The following is an 18,336-nucleotide window of genomic DNA, read 5'->3' as shown; positions in this document are numbered from 1 at the left end:
TAGCTTGTTCCTAGAAAAGACACAGCAATGTTTCAGAGAAATACTTAATGTTTATATACCTAGATGGAGTGGCGTCGGAGGGGCACGGAGGGACCACAGCTGGGCCAAGTTTCAGCGCTGTTGGGCATGGAGCCATGGCTGTGGTGCATGCAGTGGCTCATCCACTACAAGGTGATGCCCGCAGGCCATTGGGTGACCTGGGTCTCAGAGTGGGTGTTCGACCTGGCACCGACCCTCTGTGACAGGTTCTTGCTCTTTCAGCTGCTCACCAACCTCTGGGTGCATTCCATCAATCTCAAGGAGATCAACCTAAGGCTGCAGATGTCCCAGGTGCTGCCCAGAGATGCAGGTAGTACATGTTTGTCAGCGAGGGGATTGTTACAACATGCTAGCCAACCAACTGGGAACATCCATAAGGATGATAAGAGGCCGCCCCAAAGGCCTCTGTCCCTCTCGAAGAGCCTGGCAAACTACCAACGATTTCCTGCCCGCATGGCAGAGCCTGGCAAGCAACCCATGATGTATTTGATATGCCAAAAACTGTAACAGTAACAACAATAATGTGCTTTTAATGTTCCTGGAGCGAGCAGATGCTGTTAGGTTACACTAGCACCCGATAGGGACAAATGGAAACGTTACTGGTGCCCGCTTGAGCAATCGATGAACAAAGGGATGATAGTGATACCTAGAAATTAACTGTAGCACTAAATAGTTAAATATCTCACCAGAAAATTAGAAATGATGATGTTCTTTGACCCTCAGCACATTAAAAAGTTAAAGCCCAAATTATATGGCAATAATAATATAATCAGCATGTAGTAGGCCATGTAAGTGATCAGAAATGCTTAGTCATTTCTTTCTTTGGACATATTATTTATTGAATAAACAATTCATGCATTCATATCTTACTCCTATTTACTACCTATCTTGATTTTTAATTCTTTTGTTATAATTTTTGTTTCTTATTTTCTCAGTTGGTACATATTTTGCTTCTTTATTTGGCCCCACAACTTCACATTTTAGTAAATTGTTAATCCAATGTTAAATTTTAGAAATTAAAGGTTGAATTAGTCACTAAGTCCAATCATTATTTCCAGTTCTCACAGTTAGCAAAATTGAGGGACTGCAGTTTGCACAGGGGCATACAGTTAGAAACTGTCAGGGAAAACATGGCATCAGAAACTATCATTGGTCACCATTCCAGTGCCCTTTTACTTTCAAATCAATTTTGTATTTGACCTCATTATCATATTCTATTTTTTCAGTTTATTCTTGGAGACTTCTTTTCCCTCAACTTTTAAAATTAATTGTATACTGATTTATTGATTTATCATTGATTATATCAATATTATAAAATTTCAGGAGTGCAGCATCACATAGCCTTCTCCAGAGGGGGGAAAAATTAGCATTTATCATTTCTTAATATCATAGATATTCTTGTTAAGATTCTACCAAATTTGAACTTTAAATCATTACTTAATTATGAAAATATTTTTAAAAATCAATATTAAATAATATATATTTCTATCTATGGGGGTTTTTAGAGAGACCTTTAATTAAATTATATTTTATCTTGAAGTCCCTTTAAATACATGCAATGAAATGATATTGCCTTTTCTTTGAGAAAAAAGAAATTGGTAAATTGTCTACTCTTTTTCAGAAGAAGTTTTTTTTTTTTTTGAGTCACACCTGGCACAGGGGTTACTCCTGGCTCATGCACTCAGGAATCACTCCTGGCGGTGTTCAGGGGACAATATGGGATGCTGGGAATTGAACCCGGGTCAGCTGTGTGTAAGGCAAACGCCCTACCCGCTGTGCTATCCCTCCAGCCCCTCAGAAGGAGAAGTTTTAAATATTTCAGCAAATAAAATAAATAAAGTATTTATAAAATATGTGTGACTTTCCTCTTTTTTTTGGGAAACTGTGCAGTTGTGACTTAACAGGATTAGTAAGAAATAGAAAGAAACCTAATAATTAAGATAATTCATAAGACAGTAGAACTATGATGGTCATTTCCCAGGTCCCAGGAAGATAAAAACTGATTCAACATATGCTGTGATTTTATACTGTTGGTATTATATTACATTCTCCACCCTGAATATTACAAAGTGGACAAAATCTATAAAAATAATTCTCACTTTATAGAGAAAAAAGTCTGACTGAGACACAAAATCATTAAATATGTTAAGGATATATTATGAATAAACTTGGAGTCCAACTCTTTTAATATGGGTCCATGGTTCCTTTCCTACTTAATTCTTGCACTATAATGCACTTACAATGAAGGTACCACAATTGTAGATAAATAGTAGTCCCCATCATCACTTGTATCACTTGTCATCCCGTTGATCTTCGATTTGCTTGAGCAGGCACCAGTATATAGGAATTTACACGAATCATTTGTCCCTGTTGCATGCTAGTGTAGCCCAATGGTATCTGCTCGCTTCAGTAACAGAAAGAGCCTCAAACCATTCATTCAGGGTTTTGACGAAGGAGTCTGACCATCTCATTGGTGGGCAGCCACGTGGTCATTGAAAACCCCTTGGAATCCAGTCGATAACAGCTCTAGTCCAGCGGTTGTCTCTGAATCGCATTATGTGTCCGACCCATCTGATTTTTGACACCTTGGCAAACGAAACAGCGTCTCTGATTCTTGACCTTCGATGAAGGTCAGAACTCCTGATTCCTTCTCTCACTTGAGTGAAACGTGATACTCCAAGCATAGCTCTTTCCATTCCTCTTTGGGATACCCGAATAGTGTTCTCATCCTGTTTTCATAAGGCCCAAGTCTTTGTGGCATATGTTAGTGCAGGAAGAACACTGGAGTCGAAAAGATGCCCCCGGAATCAGAGGTTCTTTGTCCTCTTAACCACTTCTTCGATGCTCTTGAAAACATTCCACGCTGCTCTCTTCCTTCTGCGCAGTCCCCATCATAGCTTCATCACCATTGTGGCTCCTTCAAAAACCAGACATATGCGAGAGTATTAGAATGTACTATTGCAAATTCAGTCTAGTGGTAGCCTTAATTGCAGATGCAATATCAAATGTGGTATCTTTGATAGAATTTTTAATGTAACAGGTATATCATTGTGACTGTGGCCTCCCAAGAGGTCCTCAGGGGAACTAGGGCCTACTTCCAGTCATTCTCAGCCAATCAAGCAAGTTACTCAACGCAAGGGTCTGAGAATGCCTTGCTATTTGGTCTCTGTTGTGCTCTGGTTATGCACAGGCACCTCTAACGCTGTCTCTGTCAATGCTTAGGGACTACACTGTGCCAGGAATAAAACTGGAGTAAGCTACATGCAAGCAGACACCTTGTACTCTACTATATTTCTGACACTATGTCTAATTTCTTTCTAAGTGGACATACTCATTGGTATTCAAAGTTACTCCTAGTTCTGCCTAGGAATTAGTACTGGTGGTGCTTGGGAGACCAATGGGATGCTGGGAAATGAACTTAGGTCTGCTGTGCGCAAGGCAAATTCCCTGTACTATCATTCCAGCCCTGACACAGTGACTATTTTGAAAACATTTTCTTATTTTTATTGTTGTAGGCACTACACCAATGGTACTTGGGGCAGTGGTGCATGTGATGACTGGGGAACAAACCCAAGGCCTTGAACTTACCTTGGTGCCCTACCATTTAACTATCATCCCTGGTGGATATGTTGATTTGGTAAATTTTCTTTTTGTTCTCTTTTAAAACTAAGAATTTGATATAGCTTCGTCATAAAATGTACAAAAGAATACATTTATAAATTTATGCTTTATATTAATTTGATAATAAATGCAGAAATACTATAGCCAAGACCAGCAAATAGGAATTTACACTGTAAACTGTAATTGGTGTCTGGATGACGAAGGCTTAGGTCATCTTATGGGCAGAGCCATCTAACCAGAAGAGTTGCCAAATAAAGATTCTAGACTGTAAAGGAGGAGGAATCTAAGAACCACTGATAGGGTCAAGAACTCACACTGGGACCAGGTGTTGTAAATCTTTTTATTAGCTCTTTTCTTATGGAGAAAACATTCAGCCAAATCTTAAAAGAACTGTTTCTAGAATTCAAGTGAAGCAAGATATATGTGACTTCTGGGTCAATATTATGTACAATGTTATGTATTCTGCCACCCAGATGCCCTCTTACAGAAGTCTTTGGGACAGATATTTTTCCTCTCCCCAGCATTTGGCAATGATATTTTTCATCTAGGAAGAAAATTATATTTTTCATCTTGTGAGAAAACTTTCAATCTGCCATCTTTGAAGAGTCATTGACTAAAAGAAATAACATAACCAACCCCATGCTTACTTTTGCTAACTTACTGTCAGTGGCTGGTGAACAGTTTGCTTGCCACCATTCTGAAAGTTTATCCAAATTCTCTCCACTTTTGACTGAAGACTTGGTGAATGTTTACTTTATCTAATTTCTTTTTCCACAACTTGCTTAATTCCCTAGAGTCAAATAGAATCAATTTTTTTCACTTTTTTCAAAAAAAATTTTTTTTAAAATTTTATTGAATCACCGTGAGATAGGTTACAATCTCACAATGTTCAAACACACATCCCTCCACCAGTGCACATTCCCCACTACCAATATCCCAGGTATACCCCCCCCTTTCCAATCCTCCCCCTGCCTCCATGGCAGACAATATTCCCCATACTCTCTTTCTACTTTTGGGCATTATGGCTTGCAACACAGACACTGAGAGATCATCATGTTTGGTCCATTGTCTGCTTTCGGCATGCATCTCCCATCCCAACTGGTTCCTCCAGCCATCATTTTCTTAGTGATCCTTTATCCATTCCATCTGCCTTCTCCCCTGTGCTCATGAAGCAATCTTCCAGCTATGGGCAATCACCCTGGCCCTTGTATCTACTGTCCTTGGGTGTCAGCCTCATGTGATGTTATTCTATACTCCACAAATGAGTGCAGTCCTAAATAGAATCAATTCTAACAGTGAATGCTCTTTAACATGCTTTATCCGATCTCTAGCTCAGAATTTCTAAGAATAATTTCCTTGATACTTTGTTGTAGGGATGTGATCAAAAGACCAGATCAAAAAATAAAAGAATAGAACTGAGAGGAGTTTAGTGACACCAACTAACAGGCTGTCCTGCTAGGCAAAAGCAGAAACCTCACAGCAGAAGCACTGGCCTTTGTAAGAAAAACCTCATCCTGATGCTCTGAGCACTTTTATAAACACCTGCAAAATTTGTTTAGCTCACTGGGCCTACATCCTGGTGCCCAGTACACTCATGCAAACGAATCAAAGTAAGCATTGTTACAGAAGCGAGAGAAAGTGGGTATAGCAGGAGTACATGAAGCAGTCATATTAATTAGCTATATTCCTTTAAGACCCTAGGCCACTCTTTCTGTTTGCAATTTGTAATGGGCTTTTGGGCTTTTTCAGAAGGTTGTGAATCTATGGAATGATACAGTTACATCAGCTAAAAAATAGGCCTCTAAAACAATAAACTTCTTGTTCTTCCTTTAAGTCTTCCCTTTACACTTCTACCATAATCAAAGGAGTGCTTGAAGTTTTGTTTTGTGCAACGTTTACATTGGTCATTACTATAATGACATCTTGCTATACTGACATCATTACTATACTGTCATAATTAGACTGTGAGAGCTAGAAGTAGTTTGTATTCTTAGATGTTTTAGTAAGACATATATACCCAATGATGAAATAAATAAAAATTTCAGAACTCTTCCATATTAGTATCATCTTTAAGTGCTTTGGAGGCATACTAGGGCATCTCTTTGATGACTTTTGTACTTTGCAATGTCCATCAGAGAAAGAGGCTCAGGTTTTGGCGAATTTCTTTGTAATTTGGAGATAGCATTACCATATTGCAATTATTGATTAAATTTTTCTTTTGATAGTTTATAAGACTGCCAGTTTGAAATTTTGGCTGAAATTAAGAAAACACTCAGTAGACTAGTCTGGAAGGCATAAATAACCTACCCAGTTCTTCTGACAATGGCACCTTGGACCTTATTTCTCTCCTGTGACCCCAAACCTATTGGTTGGCCCCAAATGTTTTCCCATGCTCACATTTCCACATATGACCCTTTCTGAATATTCTGGAGCCCACAGGAAGTCACATGACTCTTTCCTGGCTTACATGATTGTATGAGTAGGCTTTATAATGGAGTTCTATATGACTTGTAGGTTCAGACTGTGGTCTTCTGTTCTTTCACTACAAATGTTTTCTCAGACACTGGAAGCTCTATATGATCAATTCTCTAGGCAGGAGAAAGCACAACCTGGTTTACAAATAATTGTTCACATATGCATATTATGCTGGTGAAAGCCAGTAAATGACCACTGACTCATACTGGATTCAAAGGTTGCCTGGGTAATCCTGCAACTCACAGTGATTTAAAAAAATGAAATAAAACAAACATTGCATGAAGAAAAATACTGAAGAAAAATCTGTGTTAATGGAGGAGCCTCAGGATAATTTTAGGTTCTCCTAGAAGAAAAATGCCAACAGTATAGATTATACTGATGTGTGCAGAGGACTCATGATTTGTTCAGTCCTAAGAATATCTTGATAAAATTTTTGGCATGGAATTCTGGGGGGTAGCATGTGGTTGGAGTTCTCAGAAAATCACAATGAATGACAGTATACATGATAAAAACCTATTGAGTTATTTTTTATTTTTTAAAAATTTATTTATTATTATTTTTTTAATGAATCACCATGAGGTACAGTTACAGACTTACAAATTTTCATGCTTATGTTTCTGTCATACAATGATTGAGTTCCCATCCCTCCACCAGTGTCCATTCTCCACCACCAATGTTCCCAATATCTCCCCTGCCCCCATGTGGCAGGCACATTTCTTTTAACTCTCTCTCTCTCTCATTTTGGGTAAACCTATTAGATTATTTATTGTATAGGAACAGATGGCCTGGCTCTTTGGATGTCAGCTTCTTTCCCCTAGTTGTCCTAGGAGTGCTGAATAGATACTGAAAGATCCTAATGCTGCCAAGCTGAGTTCTCTGCTTACAATTTAGCATGAATTTCCTCTCTCTAAGGTCTATCTGTTTACTACCCCTGCCCAGTGCCCAAACTTCTAACGCAAAGTAATAAACACTCAGGACTCTGAATAGTCTTGTACCTCATTGGCTTCTGAGAGAACTAGTTTGCTAATTATAGAGGCTGACCACAGTAAACCCTTTCCTTTATAAAATGAGCATATTTTTTGGCCAACATTACCCTGACACTTAATTACCTGGTCCCTTGGATTGTGGAACTAAGGATATGAAAGGAAAGAAACTGAAGTGGGGGAAGTAAAAAGAGGAGGGTGGAAGGTAACAGGGGCTGGGGGCAGGGACCTTGGGCACAATGGCAGTGTAAAGGCATTGCACAACTATATCTGAACCACAGATCCAGCAAATCTGAAAGAATGAGATCTAAACTGAAGCATGTAAGTAATTAATTATACACTCCAAGTTTGGATGTGTGAATGACTCTATGATGGAGTATGCAAAGTATGCAAAGATAAGAACTATGCACCCCAACTTGAAAGGTGGATTACTTCAAAATGGTGACCCCAAATGCCTGGTTTTTGCTTTTGCAAAGCAGATTTTATGGGACTTTTCCTAGTTTTTCTCACCAGAATCTGTCTGTGCAGATAAGAGTATGTTGCTAGGGTGTTGTTAAGGAAGAGCTTTGACTTCAGATGGTCTCCATTTAGTCTTATCAGGAACTTTGTTCCTGATTATGGTCCCTAAAAGAATTTTGATGGACTCTGACTTTAGGATTTGATTTGGCTTGTTGGTCTGGAGCTAGGAGTTGGAGGCAGGAATTCCCTTCCAGAACATATCTTAGTTCTATAGTAATTCACAATATATGGTTGTATTTAAATGAAGTACTGTATATATTTGTTCTACTGTCTGAACTGTATAAACATTGAGCATGTTACAGTTTTTAGAGATGATCAAGACAATTTATTTTTAGAGATAAAATTTCTAGTGGATAATTATAGTATTTACAAAAGGTCCAATAAAATAGCTCTGAGCTATTTTATCTTTGAGATATAAAGCAAAATTCTTTGCTTGTTTCCTTCTTTCTGCTTAATGTCTTATTATGAACTTTCAAGTCCTTCAGTTGCTCTGGTCAAGATAAATAGCTCCCTAGAGGCAAAGACCCTTATCAACAAATTTCTAAACTATCATCTTTTGACTGTATAACTTGGTCACTGTCCTCTTGAGCTGTAATTAACTTTATTTTTTTGTTATGGAAAGATTTTATATAGTACTTTGTGCTGGAGAACATAGAAAATTCTGATTCCTTGAAGATACTATTCTCTTTTAACAGGTAAAATGGAAGGATGAATATATATATATATATTTTTGCTTTTTGGGTCACACCCGGTGATTCACAGGGGTTACTCTTTGCTTATGCACTCGGAAATTACTCCTGGTGGTGCTTGAGGGACCATATGGGATGCTGGGAATCGAACCCGGGTTGGCCGAGTGCAAAGCAAACGCCCTACCCACTGTGCTATTGCTCCAGCCCAAAAATAAATTTAACAATGCAAAATAACTTTTGCTTCTGACATGATTTTGTTTCAGGCATTGCTACAAATGAGTCTGATCCTCAAATGATTCAATGCTATCCTAAATCAAAGTAGGCAATGTCTGGGATAAGGTATTGGAATAATATTAAAATAATTGTGACTTTTTTTGCCACCTTGGATTAAGTTTCTGACCTTGCCTTTTGGCTAGAAACACACTGAGTCTAGAATAATGTAAAAGACATATAGCATCAAACAATTTTATAATATTTTAGATTCAACATAGGTTGCAATTAATCACTATTCTAGATGCTAAAAAGAAATTTTCACTCTCACTTGGTAAATAGGCAATAAAAATGGATGTCTCATGAAAAAATATTAAAAGGGTAATTATATTTTTAATCCTCATTAGTTTTTTTAAAGGTGGGCATAAACTGATCATTTTCTATGAAAAGGCAAGTAAATTTATTAGAAAATTACCCAGCTTACTTCAAGTATTTCAAGTGGCAAAGAGACAACTAAGTAGAAATATAAAAAGCAATTCTCAATGTAATGTTATTAAAATATATATTGCACGTGGTATAAAAACAAAATAATACACAAAACTACGTGGACATTAGAGTAGTTTTCCTAGTCTCTTGTATGGATTAGTTACTAGATTTAGTTTTTAAATTTAATATCAATTTCATAAGCTATGAGAAGAATAAACAAAGACTCAGGGAAGGTTGACAAATGGACAAAAGAAAATAAGTGAGAACTAGAAGCTAAGAGGAGATACAAAATGTTAAATTATAAACATAAAGAGTGACTTTCTTGGTTGCATTTAATATCTAAAAGGTCATTTGAAGAGAACATAGAATATTATTTATGTCGTCCACAGTTACACAAAGTTAAAACTGAATCTTAAATTGGAGAAAGAAGAATTTTACTTCCAGTAAAAGGTTTGTAGCAATTTGAAAAGTTGAATACAAAGAATTTGGGTTGAGGGAGAGGTAAATTTAATGCTTTTTGATTGAGGAGGAAATTTATATGGATCAAGGTTTAGATTAGTTGTCTGTAGGATCATTTCCACTTGATCACCATTATTTGAAACTCATTATTTGAAGAGTATTTTCTTCACCTATAAAGGATTAAATATTTGGGAACATGTTTGGAGAATTAGCCTATTCTATATGGGTAAAGGAAAAGGGATAATCATAACAGAAGGTCGAATTGGAACTTGTGTTTATGGTTACATGTGGAGAGCCTCCATGGGACCGTGCTTCGTGGATACCTGTTTCTTGTTAATTGCACCGTGCTTCGTAGATAACACCTGATAAGGAATCAGGATGTCTTGTCACGCCACGAGCTGTAACTAGTCTATCAGCTGCAGACACTCGGGCATAAGCAAGCAGCGAGGGGTATATAAGGAGGGAAGCTGCCTAGCTAGGGGGTTCCTCCGGGTTCCTCCAGGCTCCTCCTCGTTCTTCCTCCTCGTTTCTCGTACCTCGTTCTTCCTCCTCGTTTCTCCTTTTTCCTGTTTCCAATGATGAGAAGGTCTCTGAATAAATCGCTGCAAGAAGAATCTCCGGGTTGCGTGTTTTTTTACAGTTACAGATACTTAAATAGCTAAAAAAATTCTGTGTAAAATTAATATGTTCAGAAAAAATTATTTCAAATCATAGTTAATCTAAAAGATGCTTTCAGAACACCATCATTATGAAGTTTTTCCTTTGAGAAGACTTCTAAGTGAGTAGACTTGATATTCTTGTGCCTTGATCTAGAAACATCTCTGTGACGCTTGTTCTGGATTGAGATTTGGAATTAGACCCTGTCTCAGGTGAGTTGGCTCCAAATTTTTCAATCCCTATATTCTCTATATCTAAATGAATAAACTGATGCCTTTTAATTACATTTAAGCTCCATATTTATATTTATTTATGCTTTAATCTCACTTTTCTTAAAATTCACAATTCTCAGGTAGATGCTTGTGATTGTAGTGCCAGTAAACTCAGATACATCTGCATAACCAAGAAGGGCTAATTGGGAAATATTCCCAAAGTCTTAAAAACTATTTGAAAATATGATATCACAATTTATAGTTATAGAATTTCTGAAGAATGGGTACTTAAAGTAATTGAAATAAAACCTTGTAAGTAACCTTTTATTTAAAGTGAATTTTATCCTTCTGTGTTTTGTCATCATATACATACTTCAAGCCTAATCATCCAATTCGGGTTGTTAGGCATTCGAATGAATCAATGCTCATGGCCAAGTTTGTGTTGACAAGGACACCGATGCCACCGACGCCTCTGTTGTCGAATGTTCTTCTCCAGTGTTGAAAATGGTGTGATGTGATTGATGGCTTCTCATTTCGGTCAGACCAATGATGTCTTACCTGATCTTCTGTGCTTGCACTATCAGGGCCTCAATGAATGCCTCCGATGCCAGTGTACCTGCATTGAAAGTACAGACAGTCATTTTAGTCTTCGTTTTGGCAGTCTAGTTTGTCACTGAGATTTTTATCAGCCTCTCCTTGCTCATCCTTAATGCTGCCATATTGGGGGCTCTTTTGGTGTCAGGCAAATGAGGCCCATTGAATATGCCACGGGTAGCTTGCCAGGCTCTACCGTGCAGGTGGAGTACTCTCAGTATCTTGCCAGGCAATCAGAGAGGAATGGAGGCTTTTAGGGCAGCCTCTAATCGCCCTTACAGGTGTTCCCATGGTTCACACCATATACGCCTGTCTTCGGAAACTCTCGAGCTCATTCACCAACATGGTTTGGTGTGAGCCTCAGGCAAACACAAGCTAACGTCCGAGCTCACAAAGCTGTGCAGAGAAGCAATAAAGGAAGACCTCAAAGAGAAGAGCAGCAGTGTTAGCGGATGTGGAAGAAGCCGGGAAAAACATTCGCAAGGCTCACCTGTCCTTCGTCAACTACAAGACAAAGATGACTGCCCTCCGACGTCCTGATGGATCTATCACATCTTCTAGAAGGGTAATGGAGAGGATTATTCACGACTTCTATTAGTATCTCTTCGACAGCCATGTCCACCTGCCCACATACCAAATTCCGCAGGATGGATATGTCGTTCCCAATGTCCTCCCTTCTGAAATCCTACATGCCATTTCGTTGGCAAAGACGCATACAGCACCCGGTCCAGACAAGGTCAGAGCCGAACACCTGAAGAATCTGCCACCAGTACTCGTCAATACACTGGCTTGGCTCTTCACAGGCTTCCTGTCCGAATGCAAGGTTCCATCCCAGTGGAAAACCAGCAGGACCGTTCTGTTGTACTAGAAGGGAGACATCCACAACATCGGCAACTATCACCCGATCTGCCTGTTGTCTGTTCTTTACAAGTTGTTCACTCGAGTTATCCTGAATAGAATAAGCAGAACACTAGACGAAGGACAACCATGCAAGCAAGCCGGGTTCTGAAAGGATTCAGCCTGAATGACCATATCCACACAGTGACCAAACTCATTGAAGTTTCACGAGAGTCCAAGATGCTGCTCTGTCTAACGTTCATCGATTTAAAGAAGGCCTTCGATTCTGTTAAGACTGAAGCAGTCATCAGAGCCCTGGTCAAACAGAGTATTCAAACTCAGTACATCAAGATCCTCCATGAGCTATATTACAGATTCACCACCAGGATCTCACCATTCTACAAGGAAGTGATCATTGACATAAAGAGAGGGGTTCGGCAGGGTGGTACTATTTCATCGAAACTCTTCAGTGCCACCCTTGAGAACATCCAGCGATTGGAATGGGAAATAATGGGAGTGAAGATAGACGGTCGGCAACTACACCACCTCTGCTTTGCTGATGACATCGTTCTCATAACGCCAAACATTAGCCAAGTGGCACAAATGCTGGCCAACTTTGACAGCAAATGTGGAAAGTTTGGACTGCAGCTGAAGCTCAGCAAAACAATGTTCGTGAAAAATGAACTAGTTTCTGACGTTCCATTTGCTCTCAATGGAACGAACATCTCTGAAAGCAGCAGCTATGTGTACCTGGGTCGAGAACTCAACATGAGGAATGACTTGGCACCAGAACTGCACAGGAGGAAGAGAGCAGCATGGAACGTCTTCAAGAGCGTTGAAGAAGTTGTTAAGAGGATGAAGAACCTCTGGCTCCGGGCACATCTTTTTGACTCCACCATTCTTCCTGCACTAAAATATGCCTCAGAAACTTGGGCCCTACAGAAATAGGAAGAGAATGCTATTCGAGTATCCCAAAAAGGAATCGAAAGAGCTATGCTTATAATATCACGTTTCACTCAAGTGAGAGAAGGAATCCGGAGTTCCAACCTCCGTCAACAGTCAAGAATCAGGGACACTGTCTCATTTGCCAAGGCGTCAAAAATCAGATGGGCTGGACATGTAATGTGATTCAGAGATGACCACTGGACTAGAGCTGTTACGGATTAGATTCCATGGGACGTCAAAAGACCGCGTGTTCACCCATCAATGAGATGGTCATACTTCTTCAAGACCCTGAGTAAACAGTTTGAGGCTCTGCCTGTTCCTGGAGCGAGCAGATATCATTGTGCTACACTGGCACGAGACAGGGACAAATGGAGACATTACTGGTGCCCATTCAAGCAAATCAAAGATCAACAGGATGACAAGTGATACAAGTGACACATTATTTCTTTGTCTCTTTTAGACTTCCTTATTTTTTTAAATCTTAAAGTTCCTCATTTCCTAATTTTCTCCATTATGTAGAAAGCATCTGAGCTTTATCAAATTTCCTTTATACAATTTATATATTTCTAGTCATTTATAGATCATTCAAATAAATCCTCTTTTCTCAGGAAATATTAATTTCCTTGGAATATTTGTATATCTCTATTATATAACTGGTCTGATTCTAAGTTTTGGGATACATTGGATAACAAGATGGTGTTTATTTTTTATTTCAGTTTTAAGTAAGTTACAAATCCCTTCAGACAGAAAAGCATTAGAAAGTAATAAATTCCATCTTAATAAGTAATACAAAGAAATAATAATTTGTTTCTGTTTAGTAAATAGTTTTTTAAAATTATATTTATTTATTTATTTTTTGGCTACACACACAGGAACACTCGGATTATTCCTGTCTCTGCACTTAGGAATTATTGGTGGTGTCTGGAGGACCATATGGGGTTTAGGGGAATAAATGCGGGTCAGCTGCATGCAAAGGCAAGTGCCCTACCCACTATACTATCTCAATGCACTAAATAACTTTCTTATTGCAAAGTTGAATTAGTAAAGCAAGATCAGGGAAAAGATGTTTTTTCTTTCATTAAAAAAATTATAAATCAGCCTGAAATGACCAGCAAATGATTTTTTGAGCATGTAAATTTGAATTTGCCTGTAGTAATGCTTCTGAACTAGTAGTTCTATACCTTTTCCCTGAAAAAGTGAGTACATATAAAATAGTACTTTTAAAATAGAAGATTAGTTAAACTTTTTGGAATATGAGATATATAATGTTCATGACAGCACTTATTAATATTGATGAAACAATTCTTATGGAAACATATTTAGAGATCTTATAAAAACATAATAACTTTTATTTTCTCTTTTTTGGCCACACCTGACAGTGCTCAGGTCTTGCTCATGTCTCTGTGCTCAGGAATCACTCTTGACTGGTCTTGGGAGATCATGTGTAGTGTCTGGGTCAAACAACTTGCTTGTGAGCAAGGCAAGAACCATATCAGCTGTTCTATAACTCAAACAATAAAAACACCATTAATTAAGCTATTCCTAGGCAAAAAATATATTTTTCATTCATACAATGAGAGTAAAGCTCTATCAATTACAGAAACACAATCACCCATCATTTTTTTTTTTTTTTTGCTTTTTGGGTCACACCCGGCGATGCTCAGAGGTTACTCCTGGCTCTGCACTCAGGAATTACTCCTGGTGGTGCTCAGGGGACCAAATGGGATGCTGGGAATTGAACCCGGGTTGGTCGCATGCAAGGCAAATACCCTACCTGCTGTGCTATCGCTCCAGCCCCACCCATCAGTCTCTTTTTTTAAATTATTTTTATTAATTAGTCGAGTCACCATGAGGGTACAGTAACAGATTTATACATTTTCATACTTGTGTTTCCCTCATACAATGTTCGAGCACCCCTTCCTCTACCAATGTCCATTCTCCATCACCAGTGAACCCAGTATCCCTCCCATCTCCAAATCCCATCTCCCCACCCCCCCCACCTGCCTCTGTGGCAGGGCATACCCTTTTGTTCTCTCTTTCTCTCCTTTTGGGTGTTGTGGTCTGCAACAGGGCAATAGTGGTATTGAGTGGCCATTGTGTTCAATCTATAGTCTACTTTCAGCACTCCCGAGCGGGTCCCCAAACCAGAGCTTACTTTATGTTCTCTTCTCTTTCTGAAATGCCTTTTCCCCCAGCATGTGAGGCCAGCTTCCAAGCCATGGAGCCAACCTCCTGGTACTTATTTCTACTACTCTTAGGTGTTAGTCTCCTACTCTGTTATTCTATATTCCACAGATGAGTGCAATCTTTCTATGTCTGTCTCTCTCTTTCTGACTCATTTCGGTTAGCATGATACTTTCCATGTTGATCCACTTATATGCAAAATTCATGACTTCATCTTTTCTAACAGCTGCATAGTATTCATATGTGTAGATGTACCAAAGTTTCTTTAACCAGTCATCTGTTCTTGGGCACTCGGGTTTTTTCCAGGTTCTGGCTATTGTAAACAGTGCTGCGATGAACATATAAGAGCAAATGTCATTTCGACTATACTTTTTTGCTTCTCTGGGATATATTCCCAGAAGTGGTATTGCTGGGTCGAATGGGAGCTCAATTTCTAATTTTTTGAGAAGCGTCCATATTGTTTTCCAGAAGGGCTGAACAAGTCGGCATTACCCACCAACAGTGTAGAAGGGTCCCTTTCTCCCCACATCCCTTTCAACAGCGGTTGCTTTTGTTCTTTTGGATGTGTGCCATTCTCTGTGGCGTGAGGTGGTATCATAGTTTTTTTGATCTGCATATCCCTGATAATTAGTGATGCAGAGCATTTTTTCATGTGCCTTTTGGCCATTCGTATCTCTTCTTTGGAAAAATTTCTGTTCATTTCTTTGCCACATTTCCTGATGGGGTTGGATGTTTTCTTCTCATAGAGTTCAATCAGTGCTTTATACACCCTTGATATCAACCCCTTATCGGACGGGTATTGAGTGAATATCCTTTCCCATTCTGTAGACTGTCTTTGTATTCTGGTCACTGTATCTTTTGTGGTGCAGAAACTTCTTAGTTTAATATAGTCCCATTTGTTTATCTCTGTTCCCATTTGGTTGATCAGTTGTGTATCATCTTTGAAGATACCGTTAGCTTCAATATCGTGGAGGGTTTTGCCGACTTTGTCTTCAATTTACCTTATGGATTGTGGTCTGATGTTGAGGTCTTTAATCCATTTTGATCTGACTTTTGTGCATGGTGTCAGGTCGAGATCTAAGCCCATTCTTTTGCATGTGGTTGCCCAGTTGTGCCAGCACCATTAGTTGAAGAGGCTTTCCTTGCTCCATTTCACATTTCTTGCTCCCTTATCAAAGATTAGATGATAGTACATTTGGGGTTGTGTGTAGGGATATTCCACCCTGTTCCATTGGTCTGCATCTCTGCCTTTATTCCAGTACCATGCTGTTTTAATTGTTACCACTTTGTAGTAAAGTTTAACGTTGGGGAGGGTGATGCCTCCCATCATCTTTTTCCCGAGAATTGTTTTAGCTATCCGTGGGCGTTTGTTGTTCCATATGAATTTCAGGTAGCTTGATCCATTTCTTTGAAAAATTTCATGGGTATCTTTATAGAGATGGCATTGAATCTGTATAGTTCTTTGGGGAGTATTGCCATTTTGACAATGTTCATTCTCCCTATCCATGAGCAGGGGATATGTTTCCATTTCCTCATGTCCTCTTTTATTTCATGGAATAGAGTTTTATAGTTTTCTTTGAAGAGGTCCTTTACTTCCTTGGTTAAGCTGATTCTGAGGTACTTGATTTTCTGGGGCACAATTGTGAATAGGATTGCTTTTTTTCATGTCCCTTTCCTCTGACTCATTGTTTGCATATAGGAAAGCCATGGATTTTTGGGTACTGATTTTATAGCCTGCGACTTTACTGTACAAGCCTATTGTTTCTAAGAGTTTCTTAGTAGAGGTTTTAGGCTTCTCAAGATACATTATCATATCATCTGCAAATAGTGAGAGTTTGATTTCTTCCTTTCCTATCTGGATTCCCTTAATGTCTTTTTCTTGCCTAACAGCTATTGCAAGTACTTCTAGTACTATGTTGAATAGAAGTGGTGAGAGTGGGCATCCTTGTCTTGTCCCTGATCTTAGAGGAAAGGCCCGTTGAGGATAACTCTTGTCGTGGGTTTGTGGTAGATGGCTTTTACTATCTTGAGGAAAGTTCCTCCAAAACCCATTTTCCCATTCATCAATCTTTAAGGTTCAGTCTCACAACTTTATCTATAGAGGAAAACCAGAATTATATTTACCAAAAAGTCAGAAGTAGAGTTGCATACAAACTTTTGATCTTAAAGATTCTATTCTTTTTTTGGGGACTACACCTAGTGTTGCTCAGGATTTATTCCTGGCTCTAAGCTTTGGGATCATTCATGATCAGCCTCTTTTGAGGCATCATATAGGGTGCCATTGATCCAATTCAGTTTGCCACGTGCAAGGTAAGTCCTCTATCCACTGTATTATTACTCTGGTCACTGAAGACTCTATTTCCAGTAGAAACAAGACATATTCTTTTACACAAACAAGTGAAAACAAAACCAACAACAAAACAAAACCAACAAACCAAATTATCTGTTTTACCTGTGAGAGCAGGTCTTGTTCTAGTTTGGGAGGAATGGTATCATGAAGTACCACGACATGGATGGCTTAAAACACAGAAATGATGCCACAGTTCTGGAGGCAAGACACTCAAAATCAAGGTGTGAATAGGTATGATTTCTTCTTTGGGACTTTAAGTTATGATTGGCTTCAGGTCTTTCTTTTTTGTTAATTTTTTTCCTTTTGTCTTTGTGCAACACTCGTCGGATCTTGTTGCTTACTTCTGGCTGTTCACTCAGAGATCATTCCTGACAAGGCTTATGGAATCATTTGGAGTGTTAGGGATTGAACCTGAGTCAGTTACATGCAAGGCAAATGCCCTCGTGCTGTACTATCATTTTGGACCCCGAGCTCATCTTTCAAAAACTTATTAGTTTAGGTAGGTAGCATGATTACAATAGTATTAAAGTTTGTGGTACTGATGTATAAAGTTACTTCACTCTGCCACCACCCAAGTACCTGAGACCCTCCATAATCTATGTCTCTGTGTAGCCTATAGTCCAACTTTTATTTCCCTGTACCATTCCCTCACTCTTTTTTTTTATTTAAATTTTTTTTTTATTGAATCACCATGTTGAAAGTTACAAAGCTTTCAGGCTTAAGTCTCAGTTACATAATGCTCGAAGACCCATCCCTTCACTAGTTCATATATTCCACCACCAAGAGCCACAGTAAACCTCCCCCAACCCACCCCCCCACTCCCCAGGCCCCCACCCCCCGCCTGTGTAGAAAGTAAAGTGAAAGTAAAATTTCACTTTACTTTCTCTTTACTTTGATTACATACAAACAAAAAAACTCACTATTATTGTTTGGAGTTTCCCCCCAAGAGTTGGACCTGCTGGAAAAGAAGCATTTGATAATTTGTTTTCCATTGCTGAGAATGAGGAGATATGAGGTCGTGTGGCCACAGTAGTGGCCATGAGGTTCTAGATTTCTGTATTTTAGTATTTTAGTGA

The 18,336-nt window shown here is 38.9% G+C and overlaps 1 protein-coding gene across 1 annotated transcript in view; it reads left to right on the top strand.

Moving 5' to 3' along the window:
* The first annotated feature begins 134 nt into the window (after positions 1-134).
* Positions 135-18,336, top strand: part of LOC101543827 (olfactory receptor 4F6-like) — a 28,899-nt gene continuing 10,697 nt past the window's right edge. Inside the window, exon 1 of the mRNA XM_012932964.2 lies at positions 135-171. Within this exon, the coding sequence (XP_012788418.2) occupies positions 135-171 (37 nt within the window). The remainder of the gene's footprint in view (positions 172-18,336) is intronic.

Source organism: Sorex araneus, chromosome 3, assembly GCF_027595985.1.
Source record: "Sorex araneus isolate mSorAra2 chromosome 3, mSorAra2.pri, whole genome shotgun sequence".
NCBI classification, from domain to species: Eukaryota; Metazoa; Chordata; class Mammalia; order Eulipotyphla; family Soricidae; genus Sorex; species Sorex araneus.
Note: the sequence above shows the minus strand (reverse complement) of the source record. Positions and strands in the feature narration are given on the sequence as shown.